Raw genomic sequence first — 23,478 nt, forward strand, 5'->3', positions numbered from 1 at the left:
TAATCATCAAAATTAAACGAAATAAACATTTGAAATATATGAGTTTGTATGTAATGTATGAATATAATATACAAGTTTCACTTTTTAAATGGAATTACTGAAATCAATCTACTTTTTCATGATATTCTAATTTTATGACCAGCACCTGTAATTGGAAAATATGCTTCAACAAGGCAAAGACATTTGCAGATTGTCAGCATCAGAGTTCACAACATCAACGATACCTTCAAGAATTACTGTATCTATGCACAGATGACTTGTGAATATCTTAAAGAACTGCAGCCAGTTTGCAAAGATTTCTGTGCGGTAAAGAAAGAAATAAACAGTCTACCTCTGATTGGTGCAGAGCGCTCTCAGTTGGTGCATCAGAACTGCACGAATCGTCTGCACCAGCGGTCCCCAACCTTTTTAGCTCCACGGATCGATTCATTATCAGACAGTATTTTCACGGACCGGCCTTTAAAGGTGTGGCGGATGAATACAACAAAATAAAATGATACGACCGGCATGAAAATGGGGGAATTTTATAAAACATAATAAACGTAAATCCAACGTGTCCTCGCAGCTTTGTTAGCTGCGTCCTGGTACTGCGTTATAAACATGAATAACAGCCTCTCCTCCCCCTGATGTTCTCTGGTCAATACTGTGATGTTTAAACATGCCTTTTAAAGTAAGATACACCACAAATATAAAGAGCACAAAGAATCCAACTTACCATAACGCTGAATCAGTGGAGCCCTGAGCCTGTTTCTCAGTAACCAGACGGTCCCATATAAGGCTTCCAGAGAAGCCTTATATGTTTTTTACTCATTTTGCTGCTTGTGGGTTTGTTTTTAGTGGTAACGGCTCACGTGACCTAGATAAGCGTTTTGACACACATCAAGAGTGAGTCAGAGACGGATGTAGTGGAGAGAATCAGGCCAGTTTTCAAAATAAATACCGTTCAGACTCTGAAAATAAAAATACTGTAAGTTAATTATTCTTTCTGTGCGGCATGGTACCAGATGTCCCACGGACCGGTACCGGTCCGCGGCCTCTGGCCTATTAAACTCTTTTTCTTCTGAGGTCGTTCAAAGAGCTATCTATAACAGGTAAGATATTAACTGTTCATAACCTTTCCACTGAACCCCACCTCAAAAGATCTGATCTACTGTTTTTAGGTTCAAGTAACTGTGTGAAATACTTCCCTTTCAAACTTATCCAACTCCTTACTGAAGAAAGTGGTGGAAAAAACTCGCAAACAAAATAAATCTTCTGTTCTCTTTGACTGATTTTAATCCTGAAAGCAACAGAAAAGTTGAATTAAACGGGACAGAAACTGCATTTTCTCCAAACAGGTTTCTGAGTTCATATCAGTCTGAGAATCAATAAATATCCTCACCACAGTAAACAAGGGTTGATGTCTGAGTGTCACTTATCCTTCTTACTACATCAGGAACAAAGGTGAGTCTGAATGAAAAAAAAAAGAGCCAGCAACACAAGTTACATGTTTATTAATTTAATCCACTGAAGTCAACACAGAGAAGGTGAACAGCTGACAGGATGGATGATTCCCTTTCAGACTCTGGTATCTTAGAAAACACACACGAGCAAGAATATCACAGTTTAGTGAACGAGGGCAAACATCAGCGTGCTTGACGTCACAACTCAACAACCACTTCCGAAGAAAGTTCCCCCAGTGTTAATCACTTCACAATTAAAGATCTGCATACAAATCCTACACACGACAAGGCAATGACGAGAAATAATCCAGGGGGGTTCGGTGGCTCCGGAAAGAGGAAGATCGCGGGATCTGGTAGGTTCATTCACAACACCAACACCAAGAACAGTGGACACGGCATCAGCACGCTGTGAGCTGCTCCTCACACGTACGGGAAAAGGTTTTCATCAGGTCTCAAAGATCGTCCCTCCGCCTCTTTTAGCGAGCCTTCACAGATACAGCGTGCCGTCGATATGTTACAGAACAGGCAGGCGAATGGTTCAACACACACCCTTAAACGTACGAAAACAACGTCCGGCACAAAGCAGCGACCTCACGTGCACGTTTACTATTCGGATTGTTACAGGTGCAAAACGACGAGTCTAAACGGGGTAAACGGCGACTCGACCCCAGCTGCCACAAACACAGAGCGACCGCCTGTGGACGTCGTCTGCTCGTGTGCAGCAAAGGTCGGATAGCACCAGGTCGAGAAAAGAAAAAAAAGGAAGAAACTGTTTGCTAAAAATGACATACGCTGGTCTGACTGTGGGAAGCTTGTTGCCCTGACAACCCTTCGGAAAACACAAGGGGGAAAAAAATAAATAAATAAAACACCACGTTTCTTCAACAACAATGTCACGTGAGAGCCCCGTTCAGCGAGTGGCTTCACCCTGAAACAACCTCTCCTTTTTCCTCCCAGCGCCGTCAGCGCTTTAAAACAAAACGACTGCAGGAAACAAACCGTCCATTTCTATTTTCTTTTTTAAAAATGGGAGAAGAAAGTGCAACTGTAACATAAAAGGAAGACATGGGGGAACTGCTCTGCTGAGGATAAACAATACAAAACATAAAATACTGCAAGCTCCAAATCAAATCTAAAACTGGTGGAACACCGAAGACGACGATATTCTGCCATCAATTTACTCAAGATGCTCTCAGCTTTCTGTAATCAATGGTTTTATCTTCTGGTCTAAAACAGATCAAGTTACCCGCAGCAGCTTTAAAGACGATCCAGGTCAAGAACACGACCTGCAGCAGGTCTTTGGAAACAGTGACGCTAAATCACCACACAATCCAGATTTTTATGTTTTTTGTTGGGTTTTTTTTACCATTTCATCTACAGTAATTTCCGGACTATAAGCCGCTACTTTTTGCACAAGCTCTGAAGCCTGCGGCTTGTAGTCCGGTGCGGCTTTTCAATGGATTTTTCATGATTTTTGTGATATCGTAAGAGGATTTGTTTTTGGTTTGTTCCGCTGTTGTACAGCACTGCTTTGCCCGGGCGTGTGATCGTGTGATTAGCACGCAGGAAGAACTTTAACTTCTTGTTAAAGCCGTGTTACTGCACCTTAGCCCAAAAGGTAGGCCGATTATATTTTTCTGGTGTGCTGCAGGTTATTGTCACACAGTACGTTTGTTACTCGTTTAAACAGCACAGTACATGTTTCGTACTTTTAATTACCGGTAATTGTACATATACGTAAAAAGTTATGCAAATATGTACCGGTAACTTGTTTTTCAAAATGTTAAGAAAAGAGATGTGTTCCCAAACAGCCATCTCTTTCCTGACCCCTGCGGCTTTTAGTCCGGTGCAGCTAATGTATGAACAAAACCGGATTCTCCCCTAATTTTAGCTTGTAGTCCGGAAAATACGGTAATCCCTTCTGAAAATGATCCCATCATCCTGTTTGGCACGATTGTTCTCACTATAGTTAAGGTGTGGACTTAAATCATGACACCTTTGTTATATCTGGATGTGGACGCCCCCCTCTGGACGGTCGTGTTTTAGTAAAGGTTTCTGAGTAAGACAACCGTCGGGGCAAATGGACGGAAAAATAAACGTGGCAAAACGAAAAGCTGTTGCCGTTCCCGATGGGTCCTCATCCAGCATTCTGATCTGTTTGAAAACATGTACAGCAAAACCTAAAAACAACAACAACAACAAGAACAATGTAAACAAATGAAACTGAATGTTAAAACAGTGAAAATGCAGCTTAAATTCACTTAATCCTTCCTTTAAACTGGAATATGGTAGGAAAAATGAAGTAGTGCTTTGTTTCCTTTTTTTTTTTGCATGAGGTGACGTGGTGGTAGTGTGTAAATAAAAAGTGAAAAGTGAGGGGTGCAGAGTTGGTGGGAGACGTGACGTGACATTAGTAACTGTGACCCTCTGGTCCAGCGCCTCCCTGCACCCCGGCTCGGTTCGCCAAGGGGCTTAGCCGAGGCTGGTGATGTTGGCCTTCCCACCAGGGGGCGCCACTATGCGTTGGGTGGTGCGACGAGGTACATTGTCATCAATTTGGGCCCCTTAAAAATGAAAGTACAGTAAACATCTGAAAGCTGTACGACACACCCGGCTGCTATAAACAAAAGGAGCTCGTCCGCTCACTCACCGGACAGACTGAAGCCGGACTGGTGAAGGTTGCGCACCGGCTGGTGCGTGAACTGCTGCTGCTGCTGCTGCTGCTGCTGCTGCTGCTTCGAGGGGGAGGTCTTCCCTGAGGAAACTGTGGACATTACCTTGGGCGTCACAGTCACCTCACACACCGGCCCGTCGTACTGGCCCCTGGGGACTCCTCGCAGCTCCGTGAGCTGAACGGACAGTTCGATTCATCAGACTACAAGCTGTGCACTTCCCTACAGTATGATGTGCATCTACAGGAAATAAAACCCCCACCCTGCTGCGAGCCTTTATCCTCTTGTACACTTGATCGGGGAAGGGCTTACGGCTGATGTAGCGCCCACAGCCTTCCATAGTGTGAAGGGTGCCGTCTTCCAACACAATCTTGCCCTGGCTGATCACCACCAGAGGACCTCCACGCACCTCTGTCCCCTCAAAGATGTTATACTCAACAGCCTGGTGGGGAGGAGAACAGGCTTAATCAGCTACTTTTTCTAATTGCAACAGTGCAAACACTGGCATGAATTAGAATACTCCTTCAGTGTGAATGAGACACACGCAGTAAATGATAAAAACATTGCGGGGTGAGAATCGAGACAGGTGAAGGTATCCATCTGACCAGGTTGTGGCTCTTAGCGGAGATGATCTTGGTCATGTCTGGGTCCCACAACACGAGGTCAGCGTCGGACCCGACGGCGATGCGGCCTTTGCGGGGGTACAGGTTGAATATCTTGGCTGCGTTTGTGCTGGTTACTGCCACAAACTGGTTCTCATCCATCTTTCCTGTCACCTATGAGGACGGGAGAGGCGAAGAAAAACTTACACAACAGTAGATTAACAAGCAAAAAGTTTAAAGGCAGGTGGTAAAATTTTGCACAGCGTTGAAGCTCGGTCATATAAAGCTCACCACACATTTGTCCCAGATTAGGGACATCCTCTCCTCAGTGCCGTTGGTGCCCTCTGGGATCACGGTGAAGTTATCTTTGCCTACTGCACGCTGAGAAGTATGGAAAGTGCAGTGAGCGCTACCAGTCACCTGCAGGTCCCCACTACATACAAAAGACAATTACACTTGTGAAAAAAAAAAAAAAAACATTTCTACGTTACATGTTATACCTGATTTATAGGTTTTTAAAGGGGATTTTATAATGCGTGTGGTTACAAAGGGAGATTCAGCTGGGTAACTATGAAATGCAGCAGCGGATGTCGTGTTTTTGTGTTCCAGCTATCTTTAGGTCTCGGCACCAGACTGCCTACCATGACAGCAGAGAGCTGAGGTAGTCGGGGGTGGTGGGATCAGGGCTGAGCGGTGGAGAGGTGACAAAGGCTGCTGCCTTGGCCCAGTTCTTACTCCAGTAATGGGTACCATCTGTGCCCAAGCTGGCAGATATGGGCTCTCCGTAAACCACCGCACCTACAGGAGGCAGACAAGCCGGTGTCAGGCGCAAACCAAAAATACCCACAGCGCTGACAGCGGAGAAGTTTCTTCGCTTACCCTTTTTCCTAGCAAGAGCGATGACGTCAGCCGCGCTCTTGCTCATCACCTTCGTAACGTAGAGCGGGCAGTTGGTCTGATTGGCTATGGTGATGGAGCGGTTGACTGCCTCGGCCTCCACCTGCAGACGAAGACAGACTTTAGGACAGAGGTCACACATTGACGCTCATTGATGAGCAGTACGGGACGGGTTACCTCCTCTGGACGGCTCAGCACGTGGCCTTCAGGCCCAGTGATCCCCAGCTCTAAGATACGTTTCTGCTCCTAAAACACCCGCACAAGAGAATTACAGCATCAACCAGAAACGACTCCTTACGACTCAAACCCAAATCCGTAGGTTTTTCTTCCCCCTCACCTCTGCAACAATGTCTCCATTCTCAGCGTGCACCTGCGCGATGGCGCCAAGGTCTCTGATGACACTGAACACCTCATAGATCTGCAAGAACAGAGACACGCTTCAGTCAGCTGGCAGGTCAGGCGTCTGCACCGAGGACAGCTAACAGCCGCGGAGCCTGCGACAAACAAATCAGCAAAGATCCCACTGAAGCTGAGCGCAAGCCAAGCGTACCTGAGAGTCAGAAAGTTGGAAAACATCCTTATAAGCCAAATAGACCAGGAAAGAGTTGACACCTGAAGACAGAAAACTTATGAGAAAAATGCCAAAAGATGGAAGCAAAGGTGGGGGAAAAACCCAGAACAAAAAGGAGAAAAGTAAGATTAAAAAAGGAAATAAATGTGATTTTTTTTTTATTGCTTCCTCGTGCGCGTTCAGAGAGACCAGCAGAAGTTTGAGACAGAGCTGCCCACGTACCGTGATCCTTCACCAGCGCCTCCATGTCCTCCTGCATGCCTCTGTGCCACTCGATGACGTCCACGTGCAAAGAATAGTCACAGCAGGACTTGCCGTCAGCCCACTCCCTCCACTGTTTAAAGGCAGCAACCAGGCCGACGCCGGGCTCCGGCACCACATGATCAACTACAGAATATAAAACAACAAATTAGGTTTTTGTTTCCCCCCCCTGCTGAATTAAATCATACGCTCTACTGCATGCACATCTGCAACGCAGTAACGGCAGCAACACGTTAAGCACGAGCGGTGCGTAACTGACTGATCATGGTGGTGCCCCCAGCCAGAGCAGCCCGGGTGCCCTGGTAGAAGTCGTCCGCTGCCACCATGCCTCGGTCGGGCATCTGGAACCGGGTGTGCACGTCGATCCCCCCGGGCATCACCATTCGCCCATGAGCCTCGATGATCTTCACTCCACCGGGAACGATGAGGTTGTCTCCGATTTGCCTGAAGGGAAACAGAGACGTGACGTGCGCAGATAAACGAATGACGGAAACGTGATCGCAGGAAAAGATCTGAAAAAAAAAGGAGGATAAAAGAAACACAGCACTGTTCATCTTCGAGCAGGACTTACTTGATGACTCCATCTTCCATGTAGATATCTGCCATGAAGGACTGATCATCGTTTACCATCTTCGCTCCTTTGATGAGGAGACGGTCACTCTGAAAAATGATTTAAACATTGTTTGTTAAAGAACAAAAGTATTTTCTTTTAGCAAATGTTCAAGTGCCTGTTTTATACCTAAACGGTACATACAATTTATTTTGAAATGATCTTGATTTCTACATAAAAACAGCTTTGACATCTGCGACTTATTTGTGTATTTTCCAGTTTGTTGAGAAACCCTCTACATCCTTTCTATCGTGGCAGGAAACAACCACTTAGGATAAATGTCGAAAGATTACCAAACTGCTCATTAATCTATTCCATGTCTCATCTTATGAAAGCAATAATTAGGATTGCTCTGCACGGTTCATCGCTCGTAAAACTTGAAAGGGAAGCGGGTTTTGATTAAAACTCTTACGTAAAAGCACTGAGTCTAAAGTGGCACAATTAGATCCCCCTGAACGAGAAGAAACGACAGCGTACCGGGATGGCCTACTTCCACCGCAGACTTTTTGCGACCTCCGAGGAAGGCAGCGAGAGCTAATGAGCGCCAAACATGTATGCCGAAAGCCTCACAACAAGAAATACTCTGGGTTATTTATTTATTTATTTCTTATTGCTCACAAAGGGTGGACAGGCGTGGAAGATAAGGGGCACAAGTCATAGCTGCGCTGGCACGAACCCCGGGGCCCGCCGCAAGTGGGTCACGGAAACTAAAGCGTTTACGGCGTGATCGGCTGAAGTTTAACAGCTAAGAGACCGACATCCCGCAGCACGACTTGCACTACATGTGCAGCACCGTGTTGGGATTAATTCGGCGGTCTCCAGTCTTTTAAAGTAAGCAGATTGCCACGAGCTGAACGTATGTAAGGGTTTCAAGGGTCAAAGCAGGGCAGGCTGGACTGTAAATGGAAGCGGGAGCTGTTAAAAAAAAAGCAAAAACATAAAAATACATGAGTTTAACCGGTGCACATTGTTGAAAGAACACAATTAATACAACAGACGTGTAACACAGATCTTTTCTTCGGGACAGCTGCTTTTAAGTTTTTGCCAAATATGCTTTAAAAAATATATATTTATAAAATTTTAGTGGGAAGTGCTTTTCAACTTCTGTCGTACTTTTTTAAAAAAACTTCTGTGCATTATGAGAAGAGGCTTTCCAGAATAAGAAAAACAAACAAAAATAATTTGAAAAACAAACAAAAACAAAAGAGGAGATATACTCAACCCCACCTCCCGTTCATAACGCGTGAGTATGTCATAAAGTGAGAGCACTGTTGGAAAGACGAATACATTTGTTAGAAAAGAAGCTGTGAGAGTTTTTACACACGAGGCCAACGTGCTTGTGAAGGAAATAAAAACACGATGCAGCAGAATCCTGCTTTAGGGACATGACACGAAGCTGATCGGAGGCTGAACTCTGTGTCTTTTTGTTCTGGACCAATAACAGGGACTGAGGATGACAGTCTAAAGGCCCAGGGGGGTCCGGGCTGCATGTGTCCAACCCTGATTTAACCGGCAGGTGACCTGACAACCCACCTGAATGGCTCTGTGTCAAACCAGGCTCTTAGGCTCTGATGAGAGGCCTAAGGAGGTGGCTCTACTCCGGCGACCCACTTCACAAACCTGGTTTTACTTGGAGGTGTCAACACACCCCCAACCTCATGCACTGCTGTTCAAGAGCCAAGATGCATGACATGATCAGGTGCATTCAGGACTAATTAACAGCCCTAATCAGGGGGACATTTCTGTATTAGCCCTGTCAAAACAAGCTCAGATGGAGGCGGCGAGGAGAGCAGGCAAAGGTAAAAGTAGATGTCACTTGCTGGAAGCTGGAGGGTGACAGGAAGTCGGTTTTCAACAACTACACCCAAAGGTGAGGATGCTAATGGGAAAACTGAGAGGAGCAACCCGGCCCCAGGAGGTGTTACAGGTGGGTTTTAAAGAACACCGAAGCTCTTGATGGTGGGTAGTGTAAGAGCTTGCTACTGGATATAATTGCTGTTTGTCCCTTTTTGTTGTTGTTAGCACCTGGAGCGGAAGTGCTGAATGAAAAGATAACGGCGGCTAACCGAAGGTAGCGCTTCGGTCCGACCCTGGCGCGCGCGCCGCTGTTTCATAACACCCACCAGCGAGGGACAGAACCCCCCACAATGAGTCGATACTCACTGTAATCCGTGGGATGTTCTTCTTTCCTTGGTAACCAGACATTTTTGAAGCTCCCTCTGACAACGGCGGGGCGCCCCACCCCTCCTCCTCCTCCTCCTCCTCCTCCTCTTCCTCTCTGCCTCTCGGCTAGCGCGAGCTAATGAAAGGATGAATGGATGCTCTGGCGGCTGAGCGCGGGTGGGTTCCTGTCAGCTTCCAACGACGGCAAGACGTGCTTTCACTGCGTGGAGCTAAACGAGAGGCTGCGTCCCCGCCTGAAAAAGCGCTGTCCCCCGGATTTAAGGACGGAACAGAGTCCCCGGAGACCCGGACAACGATCAAGAAGGAGACAGGGGGCCCACAAAGAGGGACGGCGCATGCGCACTGCCCCGCCCTGCTCATCGACAGATCTATGTTTCTTCTGATGTGACGTTCAGGAGCCTGTCAGGCCAGCAGGAGCAGCAACCATCAACACATCTCTTTAAATGTTTTTTTATATTAAAAATGTTAATATCCTAAAATATTACTTACCATCTTTGTCATTAGGCAATTCAACTTACAATATGGCTGGTCTGCCCTACTTGAACCTGGGTGAAATACCTTGAGCAGGTTTTCTGGTTTGCATTATTTCCTGCTTTGTTGATGTTTACAGAGATATAATGTTTATTTTTCTCTTTCTTATGTCATTAGACCTTTGCACATTCTCTACCACTGACTACACTTTAATGTAAATGAACAAGGAAAGCTGTCTGTTAGTCTGAGGACAAATAGGGGACTATAATTACGCAGTTTAAAGACTAAAATGCAGCATTAAAGGGAACCCAAGGGCAAATACTGTAAATAAGATTAAAATCATCCTCTCTTCTTTGTGTAATAATGAGAATTGTATCATATTTATCTGTTGTTTCTTCCGTCTTTGTTGTTTTTTTGCTCTCAACTGTTATTAAAAAGCACAAAGCAGCATTTGCATATGTAGACACACTAAAACATGAGAATAAAAACAAAAGTATTGTTCTTGGCAATCCTTGTATGAATAAATAAGGGTATCAAACCCGGAATGTTTTTTTTTCCCCTGACAGCAATGGAAAATAAATTGAGAACTATTTGTGTAAATATGTATTTCTTTTATTCTGAAAAACCTGCATACACTAAGCACTATGCATTTTCTTTCAAACTTGTATTATTCATTTTAATTGTTCAACGTGGAACGCGAGGATTTTTGTGGTTTTTTGTACACTTTATTCAAACTGTCAGCTGTCAGCACGCGCAGATGCCCACAGCACCATCTGTTTTAAAGTAAGAAGATAATGGAGATCTATCTGAAGATTTCAGCCAGAGTGTACAGTACAAACTTTATTTCAATTCCAAAACGCTCTGTATTCAATTAGCTGTACATACTATAAGCCTGTGAGGACCAAATAAAACAAATATGAGTTAGATCACACCTTAAAGCCTTGATTTGTGGGGGATTTCAAACTGAAATTGCCAACGCTGCATATAATAGCCTTTATATATATATATATATATATATATATATGATTAGAATGCAGTTTATCTACAAACACCTTCAAAGGAGTTATGCAAGCAGCATTAATATACAGAAAGACATGCATTTTCCTCGAGAAATGATTTCCATTGTTATAAGCTGGATGTTTCGCAGACACACCCGCACGGTTTACCTTTAACATGTGATATTATTGTACAGTGAAATCTACATTAGAGTCAGACAAAACTTTTAAGAGAAGCCCCGGAAATACTCTCATCGGTGGCGGTGATTTCTGCCACCGAACAACAGCAAAAACACGTGACTTTGCACTGCCACAGAGCATCAAGGTACAATATGCATTAACACCGCTGTAATAACAAATTCTACAACGTCGAGAGGCGTCCGTTACACGGGGCGGATCACAGCTTAAATTATTCTTCACATCTACTTTTTTTTTTTTAAATACCTAAACATGAAAGAACAAACAAACAGGCCTAAGTTAAATCACCAATGTGCGGCGGTGAGAGATAAAATTTGGCACTTTGCTACTGCTGTTTCCTTTTTTGTGTATAACAACAGGATATGTAGGAGGAAAAAAAAGTACATAAACATAGCATATGGCCTGGTATATTGCCTTCAGCTCTAAGTTCCACTATCATAAATTACCCCAATAAGTTTAGAGTAAAAGGTTTCAGCTAGATGATGGATTGTTTAAGCTTTCCAACTTTCTTAAAATAAAGCTTTTTTATTAATAGAAACCCTCTGGGATCAACATGATACAACTTCCACCCTCCAAAATGTTCAAACTGGTCCTAGTGTGCAGCATTACTCAGCTCTAACGGCAATTTATTGCGTCTTAAATGTTAACGACAATAAGCTGGAACAACAAAAACATGTCTCTTTTTGTTCAAAAGAGTCAAATAGTTGGTGCTGTAGTTATAGCGCAAAAATATTGGTTCATACTTTCAGCCTTTCTTAAACTCCAGAGGAGAGCTGCAGCTCAGTGAGGGAGAAAAAGAAAGAAAAAAAAGGCAAGATCTGTGACACGTTAACATCAAGACACAGAAATAAACTTTAGCTCAAAACTACCTGCCATCGAGTCCCCGTGGCCGGCGACTGAATGTACAAGAATACGGCCCCCCGTGTCAAAACCTGATGGAGTGCAAGCACATAATGAGTACGACTACATCTACAATGTGACACCAGTTAATGCTGATTGGAGGCGACGTGTGGGCGTACGACAGATGCAGACAGCGAGGGGGTGACTACGGGAGGTGGGATGTTAGGCGTGGAGGCAGGAGGACATCCAGGCACTGCTTCAGCTTTGGGTTCAGTAGGAGCTGGTGGAGGCGGCGGCAATTCTCTTACCGATGTACACCCTGAAAAAAATTCATCCAGCCGATAAAGACGGGCAAAGGTGACTACATAAAGCGGAGAACGGTTTCGCCTTACCCGAGGCCAAGAGCCAGGATGTGCGAGATGAGCAGGGAAGGGATGAAAACTTTGAGGAATTCAGCAGAGAAGACGCCGCCTTTCTTCATGACTCCACTCTTTCTCATGCTCAGGGACCCTGAGCGCCGCGGGTGCCGAAAGTGGAACTCCCTGAAAAGAGTAAGCACACAACCAGTTTATTTATTCGGTTGTTTTTTGGTGTCTCGGTGCACAACTGAAGACTATATCTTGAACGATTTTGTGGCGGTGGCTGCCTCCTTACTTTGGCGGAACGTTTTCAGGTCTGCTGGACCAGTCGGCGACCCAGTCTACTTCTTTGTTCATCAAGATGTCGTCCTCCCTGTCCTTCTCTGCGCTGTCTTCCTCTGACTGAAAACACAAAGGCAATGAGATCAGATAAAACATAGAGAGGCTACAACGTTTGAAAACAAAAAGGTATGAAGAGGCATCTGTACCTGACTGTCTCTTGGGCTGGACATCTCTACATCAAATGTTATCTGTCCTTCATCCTGCTCGGGACTGGGAGGCCTGTGAGGACTGTCAGCATGTCAGGGTTAGCGATCCACTCTTGTCAAAGCTTTACAGAACACTCATTAAAGGCCTTTACCTATCACAGGAGGAGTTACTCGGGCTGGACTCGTGCTGCGCGTCCAGGAGGATCTTTTCCATGTCTCCATTGTGGATAGAGGAGGACGACGGCACGTGCTCCAGCCCTCCGATCAGGGTGTCGTCACTTTCAGCCACGTCCAGGGCCTGGAGGGTTTGACTCACGCCCGCATTTGCATTTGTCTGGTCTGCAGCAGGTGCCGTTAGCAGGTCGGCCTGACTACCCTGCGCCTCTGTGTTCCCATTCAGCTCCAGCTCTACCCAGGAGCCTTGGCAACAGTAATCACAAAGACGCCAGAAAAAGGAGAAATTAGGTTTCCATTTAAGAAAAAAAAAAACCTAATGGGACGATTTCATGACTTTCAAGGTAAAAGGACAGACCTACACTGTCCATCCATGACAGCATGGATGTTTTTGTGCCACTGGCCCACAAACAAAGTTATGTAATCTCCTAAAAGCCTGCAGAGCTTATGAAAATAGATTGTGAACCTTGTGACAGCCAAGAGAGGCCCCTTTCTTTGTTTCGACCACGCTGTCAATAAAATGTAATTCCCGTGGTTTGAGGAGGGGTAATAACCTGGATGCCCAGTTTACCATCCCTGCTCTCTGTGGGTCTTGCATAAGTCTGGCGTGCTATGAGAGCCAGTCTGCCCAGACATGTCGCTGTTCAGCTGCCCTGTGTCACACCAAGCTTTCCCACCTTTCCTCCCAACTTATTGATTTAATGCTCAAAGGCTTAGCCAGTCGAGGCGAAAAGGAGAATTTGATATTCTGTAAAGCTACACCGCAGGCACTTGTTTGTTTACTTTCTAGGCACTGGCAGACACTTACAAAGGCATTTCATGGCCCTTCGAACCAAGAGGTAAATACTCTACATTAAATGCAACTCAAACGCCACATATTTGCACAGTCTGATGAAACAATCCCACAATGGCGGAAAACTATTAAATTTACATCGCCTTTTGTCCCAAACTTGTTTTCATTTTGGCTAAAGCGCGACCAACCCAGACGCTTAAGCGTGATTGGCTGTTGAAGCGTCAATCAAACATTTACCGCGACGCGATTGGTTGCCTTCCGGTGACGTAAAACAATATAATCCCCACCCCTGACCAGAAGAGGAAATTCCATCTCCAGTTCAACTTTTTAATAAAACGTTTAGTACAATAATTGGAGCCATGGCACCATTATTACAGAGCATTATTAATGTTCTATCAGTAACCTGGCGCATATGCTAGCTGCTGACACGACGTACCTTGAAGCCCAGGCTCTTCGTTATTGTTTTGAGGAGCTGAAGCGGTGGACATGTTGACAACAGTTCTAACGTTCAATATGGATGTGCGCATGCGCAGAGACGACACAACAAACAACCAGTGATGGGCATTTTCTCTTTCCAAGAAATTTATTTTAGAAGTTGCCTTTTATTTCGCAAACAATAGGAACATTTAACACAATGTTCCGCAAGTGTTAGCAAAACCACACACGGGGTAAGTATATTGGATGTTTTTGGTGAGTTGTGTTATAAAACTTTGATTGTCTTCTGTTATTTTTGAGGTTTTTGGGCCTGATTATAGTTATAATGCTGGCCCCTGTTTGCTCTTATCACTTAGTCCTAAAATAACTGCTGGCTTGCATGACTTCACAACTTACTTTGAGGGAAAGGCATTTCCAAAAGTAGTGATTTGTGCAGAGTAGTATGAGTTTTAAATATATTATGAGCAGCAAATCAATTTCTAAAGCTGGTTCTAATCCCAGGGTTGTCCAGGCAAGAAAACTGTGTTCAGACAGCAACAAAAATATTACAATGAGACATCATACTCGCATAAATTAGAATTGGTTTGAAAACTTTTTATTAACTTTATTTAAATTTCCTTTGACAAACATTGTTGTACAATGTACACGTGTGTAGTAGTTATTCCCCGACAGATCACCAGAACGCTTAACAGTTTCTGTTCAAGTGCCCCTTGAAACAACACAAGAAGAAAAAAAGAAATAACAAAATTCACAAAAAAAAAAAAAGTGCATTTTGTTTTTAACCCCCATGTATTTAACGCTGGAAACTCCGTTCATCCATTTCCTGTACTCGCGTAGTCACCGATGGGCCTACATATTGAAGCCGCTTGATAAAGAAAACTTAAGTATGGTCTACCTGTAAATGAGTCTGATTTTGCCTTCTTGAAGGTGTAAGGTTTTAGGTTTCGCAGCAGCAGAAAATCCCCCTGAGCAGTCTCCTGTCTGGCATGCCAGAAAGATTTAGAACTTGATTATCCGTCTCTTTTTTTAAAATTTTTTATTAATGCTGTAAGAAAGGCAACGGGGTACTCGTGAACATCTTTGCGGCTCACACTGCAGCCTTGAAAAGCAGCTCATGTACGAAAACAAAAGTGAGGGGAAACTGAGAACGTGATTTTTGTTGTTGTTTAAAATTAACACCAGTCTATATATTGCTCGACGCTTCATTAAAAGTTTGGATGTATTACTATGCACTGTTATTTTTACTAGAACGTCATCTCTTTTTAAATTACAAAGGTTCATACATCTTTGACACCAACATGACTGACCTTACATCGAAAAATAAAGGTCTCACACACACCCACACATACACACACACACAAAAGAAAACGTATTATTACTAAAAGACACAACCCAGAGCCCTGAGAGACTGAAACGTGACAGTAGATTAAACATCATCAAACTGAAACAGGTTGTTTTATTTGGAGTGGCACATTTACCACATTTACATTTACATTTAAAAGGCTTAATTGTGCTATAAATCAAGCTGTTTGCTATGAATACATCTTCATGGCAATAGGTTTGGGCTTTTCATAGAAAACGCGATGGTTAAATTCCATCCGGTGTTCTTGTAAGACATGACAGTGATCCAGGAGAGGCAACAACACGGAGTTAGCTTAAACAGGCGGCAGCGTTTTACGAAAACAATAACCTGCACACAAAGTGCTACTCCTTGTTAAAAAACAAGTCTGTCAAGGAGTGCCGCACGTGACAGGAGAGACGAAACGTGTCCTTGTTCTAAAGAAGAAAAAAAATAAACCATCCCTCTGCCAACTGAGCTGACAGGCTTCGAAAAGATGAACAACTTTAACGATACATCTCTTTGAAAAGGTTTATTCACGCAGAGGGCCTCGTCTTTCACAGACAACAAAATTGTTCATTCAGCAAAATGATGGCACATGAAAAATAAAATAAAGTAAAAAGTAAAAGACTTTACGATCCATATAGACTCTAAATCTGTTCCTGAACTCTCTAAGTAATGGCAAAAATACAGTAATAGTGTTTTATCGTTTTAGAAGTTACTATTACCTGAAATACTTTTCTTTGGACATCCCACGCCAAATAAAAAAAAAAAAAATTACACTCCACTGATGCCACAAAAACAATAAATCTAATTTTTTTTTTTTAAACAGAAATAACCACCAGGAAAAAAACAAAAAATAAAGCAAAGGAATACCTGACTTTCACAACAATCCTCTGTGCAGTCAGCCCGACACAAACAGGTAAAGAAACTACAGTGATTCGACTGTAATCCTATTGCCTCAATTCTTACAAAAATAAATCAACTGTAGTGAATATTCTTCTTTTTTTAATAATCAGGTACAGTATAAAACATCACAAGTATAAAAGACAAAAAAAAAAAAAAACTAGACCCAGATGTTAAAGCAACCCGTCTGCAACTTGTTTCCAAAGTAAGCTGGCAGCAGCACTCGGTTCGGATGCCACAGAGCCACGGAGCCACAGGAGGGCCACGTTATGGCCTTTTCACATATACAAGTGTTTGTCCTGAGCTTTGGAAGGTTTGTCCACATGAGTGCAAGGGAGGGGACAGCTGGACCAGGGACACCTCTTAAATGAGTTCAGTGTAAAGGACCGGCCACCGTTTGACACCCAAAACGACACCTGAGAAACCGAAACGTCGCATCCAGTGTCAGACTTCCGATTCAGTGCCTCCCGTCGGCGAGTCGGCAGCCGAGCGCTCCGCGTCGGGGGCGAGCTCGGCTGCTTCTCGACGACAAAAATGTTTTACCGTTACTTGAGAAGACCTTTAGGCACGTGCATTCATTCAGTATGTAATCAGCTTTTCAGAGCCTATCAGTTTGAATGAAATAAGAGATAAAAATCACAAAGATACCACTAGGTTTCTTACCCAACACACAAGCCTAAAAAAGGGGAAACGGATGATTTTTTTTTCTTTCCTTTTTACAGTTTTTTTGCAGTTCAAGAGCTGCAGTATTTTTCTGCACAAACACAAGACAGCAAAGAGACATGAAACTCAGTGATGTTGATGTGAAAAGAGTGTTTTTCTGAAGCTGACTGATGAAACAAAAACCGTGTGAGTAAAAAGGTAAAAGGGCCAGTCAGAATCCGTGTTTAACAAGCTGAAACGGGGAGCGGGTGTTTTCACCTCCTCCCGGTCCTTACTGTAGGTTTGACACAACCGCAGCACAGTTACAGTAGAAAACTGACACTACATGAGAGTTCATTTCATGACCACCCCCCGTCCTGAGCGTATAACAAATATCACGCGCTTCTCATCGCCACAGATATGTGTCCACGACTTTGCGACGAAAAAGTACAAGTGGCTCGTGTCGATGCTGTCGCTTAAACAGAATAACAAAAGTGGTAATATGATGTCTGACAAAAAACAAAAAGGGGGGAAAATGTTGGAATAATTGCGTATTCTAGATGCAACAATTACAACTAAACAGATTCTGTTTTATGCAAAGGCAACATGAAGTTTACAACAATGTAATCCAGGTTCACTTCAAGTAAGGAAACCTTACAGCAGACAGATGAATAGAAAACACCAGCTGCTTTAAAGTAAAAAAAAAAAAACTCATCTAAGAAATATTTGTACACTGTATACAAACGTTAGTAGTAAAGCCAGTTTAAGAAGATATTCAGAGAACGAGCTAAAGATGATGAAACGCAGTTAGACCTTTAAGATGAGGGGGGAAAGAATAAGCTGTGAGCGGACTTGGCAACATGACAGGGCAAACATGAAGTGTTGACAGCGTGTGTTTAAAGTCTCAGGTTGGCACAAGAACAAAAAAAAAAAACAACAGGAAGAATATCCTATTTAAACTCGTAAAACATAATAGCTACAAAAACTTAACTGGTAGCTATAACAGATGAATTAATCATGTCACTATGGCACAAAGTAATATTTCCTTTGGTTTGGGATGTGAATGGAAGCTCGGTGAATGGAGTGCTCCTAATGGAAGAAACCGACGCTGGAAAATAACGCATATGATGGCCTGGCTGGGTGTGCTGAGCTGAGACCACCGTTTGACATTTACTCAGAAAGATATTTTTAATCAAGATTTGGGGATTTGGCCATAAACCCCGACAGCTATTTTTATTTAGATTTGAGAGCAACGGGGCTAAAAACTGCGATCCGAGTGGTTACCGAACGCTAATTCACCTTATCCTGGAATATGTACAGATTGTTGGTGGTGGCCACAGCGATGATGTTGTCCAGAGGATGCCAAGCAGTGTGGAGGATCTTCTTGTTAAAGTCCAGACTGTCTACACTGATCTCATCCTTTTTGCGCTTCCCACCTGTGCTCACTTTGCGAGGCTTCAGGACCGACCGCGGCTTGCTGTTTTCCCGCGACGCCTCGAAGGTCACGTCGTGCCGGTAGCCTCTGTCAAACATCCTGAAGAAGTTGTTGTAGGAGCCGGTCATCACAACACTGAGGGGCGGAGGGGAGAATAAAAACAGGAGGTGTGTGAGCAGCTGTTTGAACACTGGCCTCAACTTTAATCTCAAGTTTTATTTAGGGAACTGTTCCCACAAGCATGAGGGGAACATTCTTAATTAGGCCTTTGCATCCTCCGTGAGAAGTCGGCTCTCATATACGTGGTTACGCGTCAAAAATTGCGCCATTTTGCTTCTGCTGCTCTGCTGAGAAGCAGCTGGAGGCTGTTAGAAAATACAGCCGTCTTTACGACCGTTCCAGCGAAACTTAGAAACTTAATAAGGCCGCGTGGAGACGCGGGCGGCTCTTCGTGGCTGAGACTGTCTCAGTCTGTTTAATAAACACGTCTGGTCGGGGTGAGGGAAGCAGAGTTCTGTCCAAGGACAGGAGAGTTGAGAAGAAACCTGTTTTAACGCTGCAGGAGGAAGCTGGAGCTTCCTGGGAGCTCTGAGCTGAGTATCTCATGGACTACGAAAGGTATGTGTGAAAATGAACGGCTCCCAACCATGTGACCGCAAACCGACTTCTTGACTTCAAATGGAGTATGCCGAAGCCGTTTCTGTTGGCAGGACTAATGCGAAAACTAACGCCAGGCACTCACCTGTCATTCCCATTCCAGCAGCACTCGAACTTGTCAAAGATGCAGTCGTTCTCATAGAGCGAGCACAACTTACTCCTGAGGTATTCGTGCACCTGTTCGAACAAAGAAATGTGGATATACAAGAACTGTGAGCGCAGGTTGATTAAAAGCAGAATCAACACCTTGAAAGGTTTTTGATCCATCATTTGCGAAACACCAACGCTATCAGACCTGATACGTTTCCACTGGCCGCGTTTCCATGTTCAGGTCCCAGATTTTGACGGACAGATAGTCCCGCGTCATCATGTAGCGTCCACTGTGGCTGAACTTCACGTCAGAGATGGAGGAGATGATTTCAGAAAAGAACGAACGGTTGTTTGGATCTTCTGGCTCCTCGAACACTTAAAATAAAAAACGGGTGCGGGTTATTAGATCGCCTCGGCGCCAAATCAAATCAATAAGGAAGTGATCATTTTTACATATCTGTTCAACAGATTATAGACCTTAAAGTTGGTAAGACGAACCTGTTCATCAGTGTCTTTTGTTAATGATTTATTAACTTTAAAGTAAACAGTCATACAAGTAATAAAAAAGAGGATTGAAAATGAGGGATGGAACAACTATAAAAAGCCAAGCTAAACCAGGTGTGAAACTAAACCAGGTCTTAGTTTAGATTTGTTTTTTGTCTGTATACAAATTCATAAATTTAAAAAAATAAATACATTTTTTAAAGTACTGTAACTGCAGTGAAAGTGCACAAAGCACTGAAGGAAAACGTAAATTCAAGAATAAAATAAAGAAAAAAAGTTCTAAAACCTTTGATACAGTTCGCCTTTTTCTAATAAAAACCCTCTCCGTATCCAATCATGAAGCTCGACCCACTTTTGCCAATTTAATTTAAAAATTTAGACCAAGTCCTTCATGTCTTTAGGGACTCGACTAATCAGCTGAACAAGTTTTAAGCTCCTGCAAAAATAAACAAAGCAAAGTCACGCTACAAGAAACACACGGTCGTTCTGGTTTTACAGTCAACTCCGTAACGGCCGCAAACGCACAACCGAAACAAAACGGACGTACTTTTGGCGTGCGTGTCGCACAGCGCCGATGCCCTCATGTCACACAGGCGGATGGTTCCCTTACTGCTGCTGTAAACAAAAGTGTTACACTGGTAGGGATGGAACTCTGCAGCGGTGATCACTTCTGTCAGCTCCTCCATGTTCGCCGGTTTGATGTCAACGATATCTGGAGAACTCGGGTTAAGACTAAATCTGTCACCTCTTTATAATGCAGCTCATCTCCACCAAACCAGCCGCCAGGAGCGTTTTCTGACAAAGTCGCTGTGAATTTACAAAATGCACCAAATCTTTTTTCCTACATTACAGATGCAGAAGGAGCTGTCGCTAAATTAGTGCTTTTTTGTTCTCGTTTATAAATCATCCAGTAAAGAACACAGAACACAGGCGGAGGAAACTATGAGGAACAATAAAAATCATTAAGCTATTAAAGATACTGTCTGTTGAAGTCAGAAATAATCTTTTAGTCTGGTGACATCTAGTGGTGGTTGTGAGGTATGACATATTGATTTGAGTTAGAAGAGTGCACTTCTTAAACTCTAGGTTTGACTGCTTTTAAAACACAAATACTTTTAGTTTTTAAAAAGGCAATAACATGATTTATATCCTGCTATAAAAGCAATAGTTTTAGGTAATTTACTGCTTTTCTTAATGTAACAAGAACAACTCATCTTAACATGCAGTGGGTTTCAAAGACAAATTAATGCAGACTGCCATATATATATATATTACTATTATTATTACTTTGCAGTAGACAGTCTGACTGCTAAAATATAAGTGATGAAGTAAATGTGACGTCTGCTATGTGGAATTAGCTAACAAAAGGATACTGAAGCTGCGGTCTGTGATCTCCAAATGCCAAAGGTTAATTCGCAGGTCATCTGCAGACAGATAGGTCTCATGGTCACTGTTGACCGATATGGAGTTAATATGGTAGGTGTGAGCGTTCGCAAACACTCGTCTGGGGCTGGCCTCCACCATCAGATCCATGGGCCTGAACACCGGCACCTGGGGGCGGCGAGCGGAAAAGCGTCAGGACAATAACGGCGCTTACAGCTTTTTTACATGATAATTCCTACTCTTACACAAATCACGGGATTCCCTTTTTTGGTCATTATAGATTTGTGCTTCCCAAACTAATCTGAGCCATCAGAAGCAACAACTAAACCTACAGGGCCGAGTGAAACTGGTACAATTCTTCTGGAATTACAAATCATTACTGGGTCAGTGCTAAATGCATTTTTTTCCCCCTACATATACCCACCCGTAGAGTCGTGACAGTGTTGGGGTCTCTGTAACGTCCATCTTCTTCCTTTAAATTGTAGCCCTCTGGTCTCTTGTCACGCTCACTGATTTTCCACAGCTTTATAGTTTTATCTGCCGGCGAGACAGAGCAGAGATCAGTCGTCTCTGATAGGGGAAGAGTTTTCACACACTCGTGGGTTCGACTCCAACAGCGGGCGGGTGAAAATGAAAATGAAGAGATCAGAGAAAAGGAAACGGCACAAATGCGGTTTACCAACCATTCGTGGACAGAAGGAACTGCGCTGCATTTTTCTGAGGTAACCATCGGATCTTGTTGATCTTCTCCTCGATCTCGAGACTTTTCAGGTAGTCGAACTCGGGCTCGTGGCTCTGGAAGGTGCTGTAAACGTTGTACTCCCCTCTGCACTGCGGCTGATTCTTACTCTAGGCAACAAACGGAGCGTAAACCTCAGCAGCTGTGAAAAGCCGGGAATATGTGTGCACGTTTAGTCAGACGCGTCGTTTCAGTCGACCACATACCTCTGGCTCCTGCTGGAAGATGACTACACGACCCCCCTTGTCTCCGGTGGCGAGCAGCTCCCCCGAGTGATTGAATTCAACCGTTGATATGATGTCAGCTGTCAACACAGTGCAGTCATTTAACAAGACCTGATGGGACCTAATTAGGAATTTGCTCCTATTTTAAGATGTAGTGTCTGTCTGTGTGCACCAGTTTGATACCATTTCCTGGTTAAATGTTGCATTTAAAGCCACGGCACACTTGCTTCAGTACGTCCACCTGCCAGCGAGAAAACTTTGCGAAGCGTGGCGAAAGCAAAAAAAAAACAAAACAAAAACAGCGCAACTCAAAGTGTGCTTTGTAAAAACACACGACTTTCCATCTGTGACTGTTCAGAGCTTTAGTTTTTTTTACTTTTTTCCCCTCCCAAAGACGAGCGATCCCAACAATCGATCTCCGTTGACAGAGAGGCACTATTCGGAGCTGGTTCCAGTCCGGACAGCTCACACAAAGCGCCTGACACCACCAGACTCCGAGCCATCTGTTGAATAAAACAAAACGAGGCGGACACGAAGGAGCAGATCTTCGCACTATTTCCCCGTTGGCCTTACGGCTCACGTACCCAGTCTCCAGAACAGGCTCTCATTTGTACTCGTTCTCGGGGCAAAGCTTACCATAAACATCTCTCCGGGGCTTCTTACGCGTCGATGCTGCAGCCGTGTACCTTGTAAACACAGTTTAGTACTCTGGTGTTGTGATTTCGCTCTCAGTGTGATGAGGGAAATTATGAAAACACCGTGCCAAGGGGTCATATAGGACCATAGTTGGATACAGGTCAAATAAGCAGGCAAATGGGACTGAAGAAGCCACTTGTTTCCCTTGTAACTCTTTGAACTTTGGTGCAACGCTACACCTCAAACACAAGCTAATGCATGTAAGGTGGAAAGAGTGGCGTGATTCACTGAGGACAAGGTTTATCGACTCACCTTCAGCTACATCATCATCCATGGCTCCTTTGACCTGTGAGAAGCACCACTGCACATCGCTGCTCCCACCGCCGGGTCCTGCACAGAAACACAAACCCCGAGTTGTTCCTCCTCGCCGTCAACTTCTCATTAGCCACAAGCTAGCTCGACTCAAGCCGAGTTAGCTTCCCGGGCTGGGGAAAGAGCCTGCCGACAAACTGCATATTGTATTCGAGGGAATAAACTCCGAGGCAGAAATGAGTTTAAATGCGTCTGCTTTGCGTGGTGCTCACTTTCAGTCTGTCGGAGACTTTATTGGTTTGTTTTTTTCATCCTAAGTGTCTCCTAGCTGGCTAGCTAGCCTGCGCTGGTTCACCACAGCAGAGGGTGATAAAATCACGTCCGTGCAAAAATATGACAACTAAGATTAGCTGCCTGGCTCGTCGTGGTGGTTTGTTTTTACCTGCCATGACGGTGTCGGACTCGGGCCGGGCTCTCTGCTGCAGGAGGTTCGGGCCCTGGGGCTGGAGCCGTCGGGTGCTGAGTGACTTGGGTCGGGCTGGGCTGCCTGGGGTGCTTCTGTCCGAGGAGCAGGAGAGGAACGAAGCGGGCTGTTCGCGAGTAACACCCCCCCCCCCCC

The 23,478-nt window shown here is 44.2% G+C and overlaps 3 protein-coding genes across 3 annotated transcripts; all 3 read right to left on the reverse strand.

Annotated features, from left to right (window-relative positions):
* Nucleotides 1-1,477: 1,477 nt before the first annotated feature.
* On the reverse strand, nt 1,478-10,041 carry dpysl2a (dihydropyrimidinase like 2a). The gene is made up of 14 exons (XM_017417168.3): nt 9,219-10,041; nt 7,017-7,105; nt 6,705-6,889; nt 6,407-6,571; nt 6,164-6,225; nt 5,951-6,031; nt 5,791-5,859; nt 5,596-5,716; nt 5,358-5,514; nt 5,008-5,149; nt 4,720-4,890; nt 4,377-4,556; nt 4,093-4,291; nt 1,478-4,006 (listed from the first exon to the last, which is right to left on the reverse strand). Exons 1-14 carry the CDS (start codon nt 9,258-9,260, stop codon nt 3,915-3,917), a joined length of 1,755 nt encoding a protein of 584 aa, XP_017272657.1. The 5' UTR covers nt 9,261-10,041; the 3' UTR covers nt 1,478-3,914.
* Nucleotides 10,042-10,517: 476 nt separating this feature from the next.
* On the reverse strand, nt 10,518-14,124 carry bnip3la (BCL2 interacting protein 3 like a). Its single transcript, XM_017417170.3, has 6 exons — nt 13,994-14,124; nt 12,743-13,010; nt 12,591-12,672; nt 12,398-12,504; nt 12,136-12,285; nt 10,518-12,062 (listed from the first exon to the last, which is right to left on the reverse strand). Exons 1-6 carry the CDS (start codon nt 14,082-14,084, stop codon nt 12,014-12,016), a joined length of 747 nt encoding a protein of 248 aa, XP_017272659.3. The 5' UTR covers nt 14,085-14,124; the 3' UTR covers nt 10,518-12,013.
* A 447-nt stretch (nt 14,125-14,571) lies between these two features.
* ppp2r2aa (protein phosphatase 2, regulatory subunit B, alpha a) lies at nt 14,572-23,472 on the reverse strand. Its single transcript, XM_017417169.2, has 10 exons — nt 23,302-23,472; nt 22,860-22,937; nt 21,894-21,991; nt 21,632-21,797; nt 21,373-21,485; nt 20,939-21,116; nt 20,113-20,277; nt 19,267-19,436; nt 19,057-19,148; nt 14,572-18,449 (listed from the first exon to the last, which is right to left on the reverse strand). The coding sequence occupies exons 1-10, from the start codon at nt 23,306-23,308 to the stop codon at nt 18,170-18,172; spliced, it is 1,347 nt and encodes a 448-aa protein (XP_017272658.1). The 5' UTR covers nt 23,309-23,472; the 3' UTR covers nt 14,572-18,169.
* Between the last annotated feature and the right edge of the window lie 6 nt (nt 23,473-23,478).

The sequence above is a fragment of the Kryptolebias marmoratus genome, linkage group LG1 (genome assembly GCF_001649575.2).
Source record: "Kryptolebias marmoratus isolate JLee-2015 linkage group LG1, ASM164957v2, whole genome shotgun sequence".
Taxonomy (NCBI): Eukaryota; Metazoa; Chordata; class Actinopteri; order Cyprinodontiformes; family Rivulidae; genus Kryptolebias; species Kryptolebias marmoratus.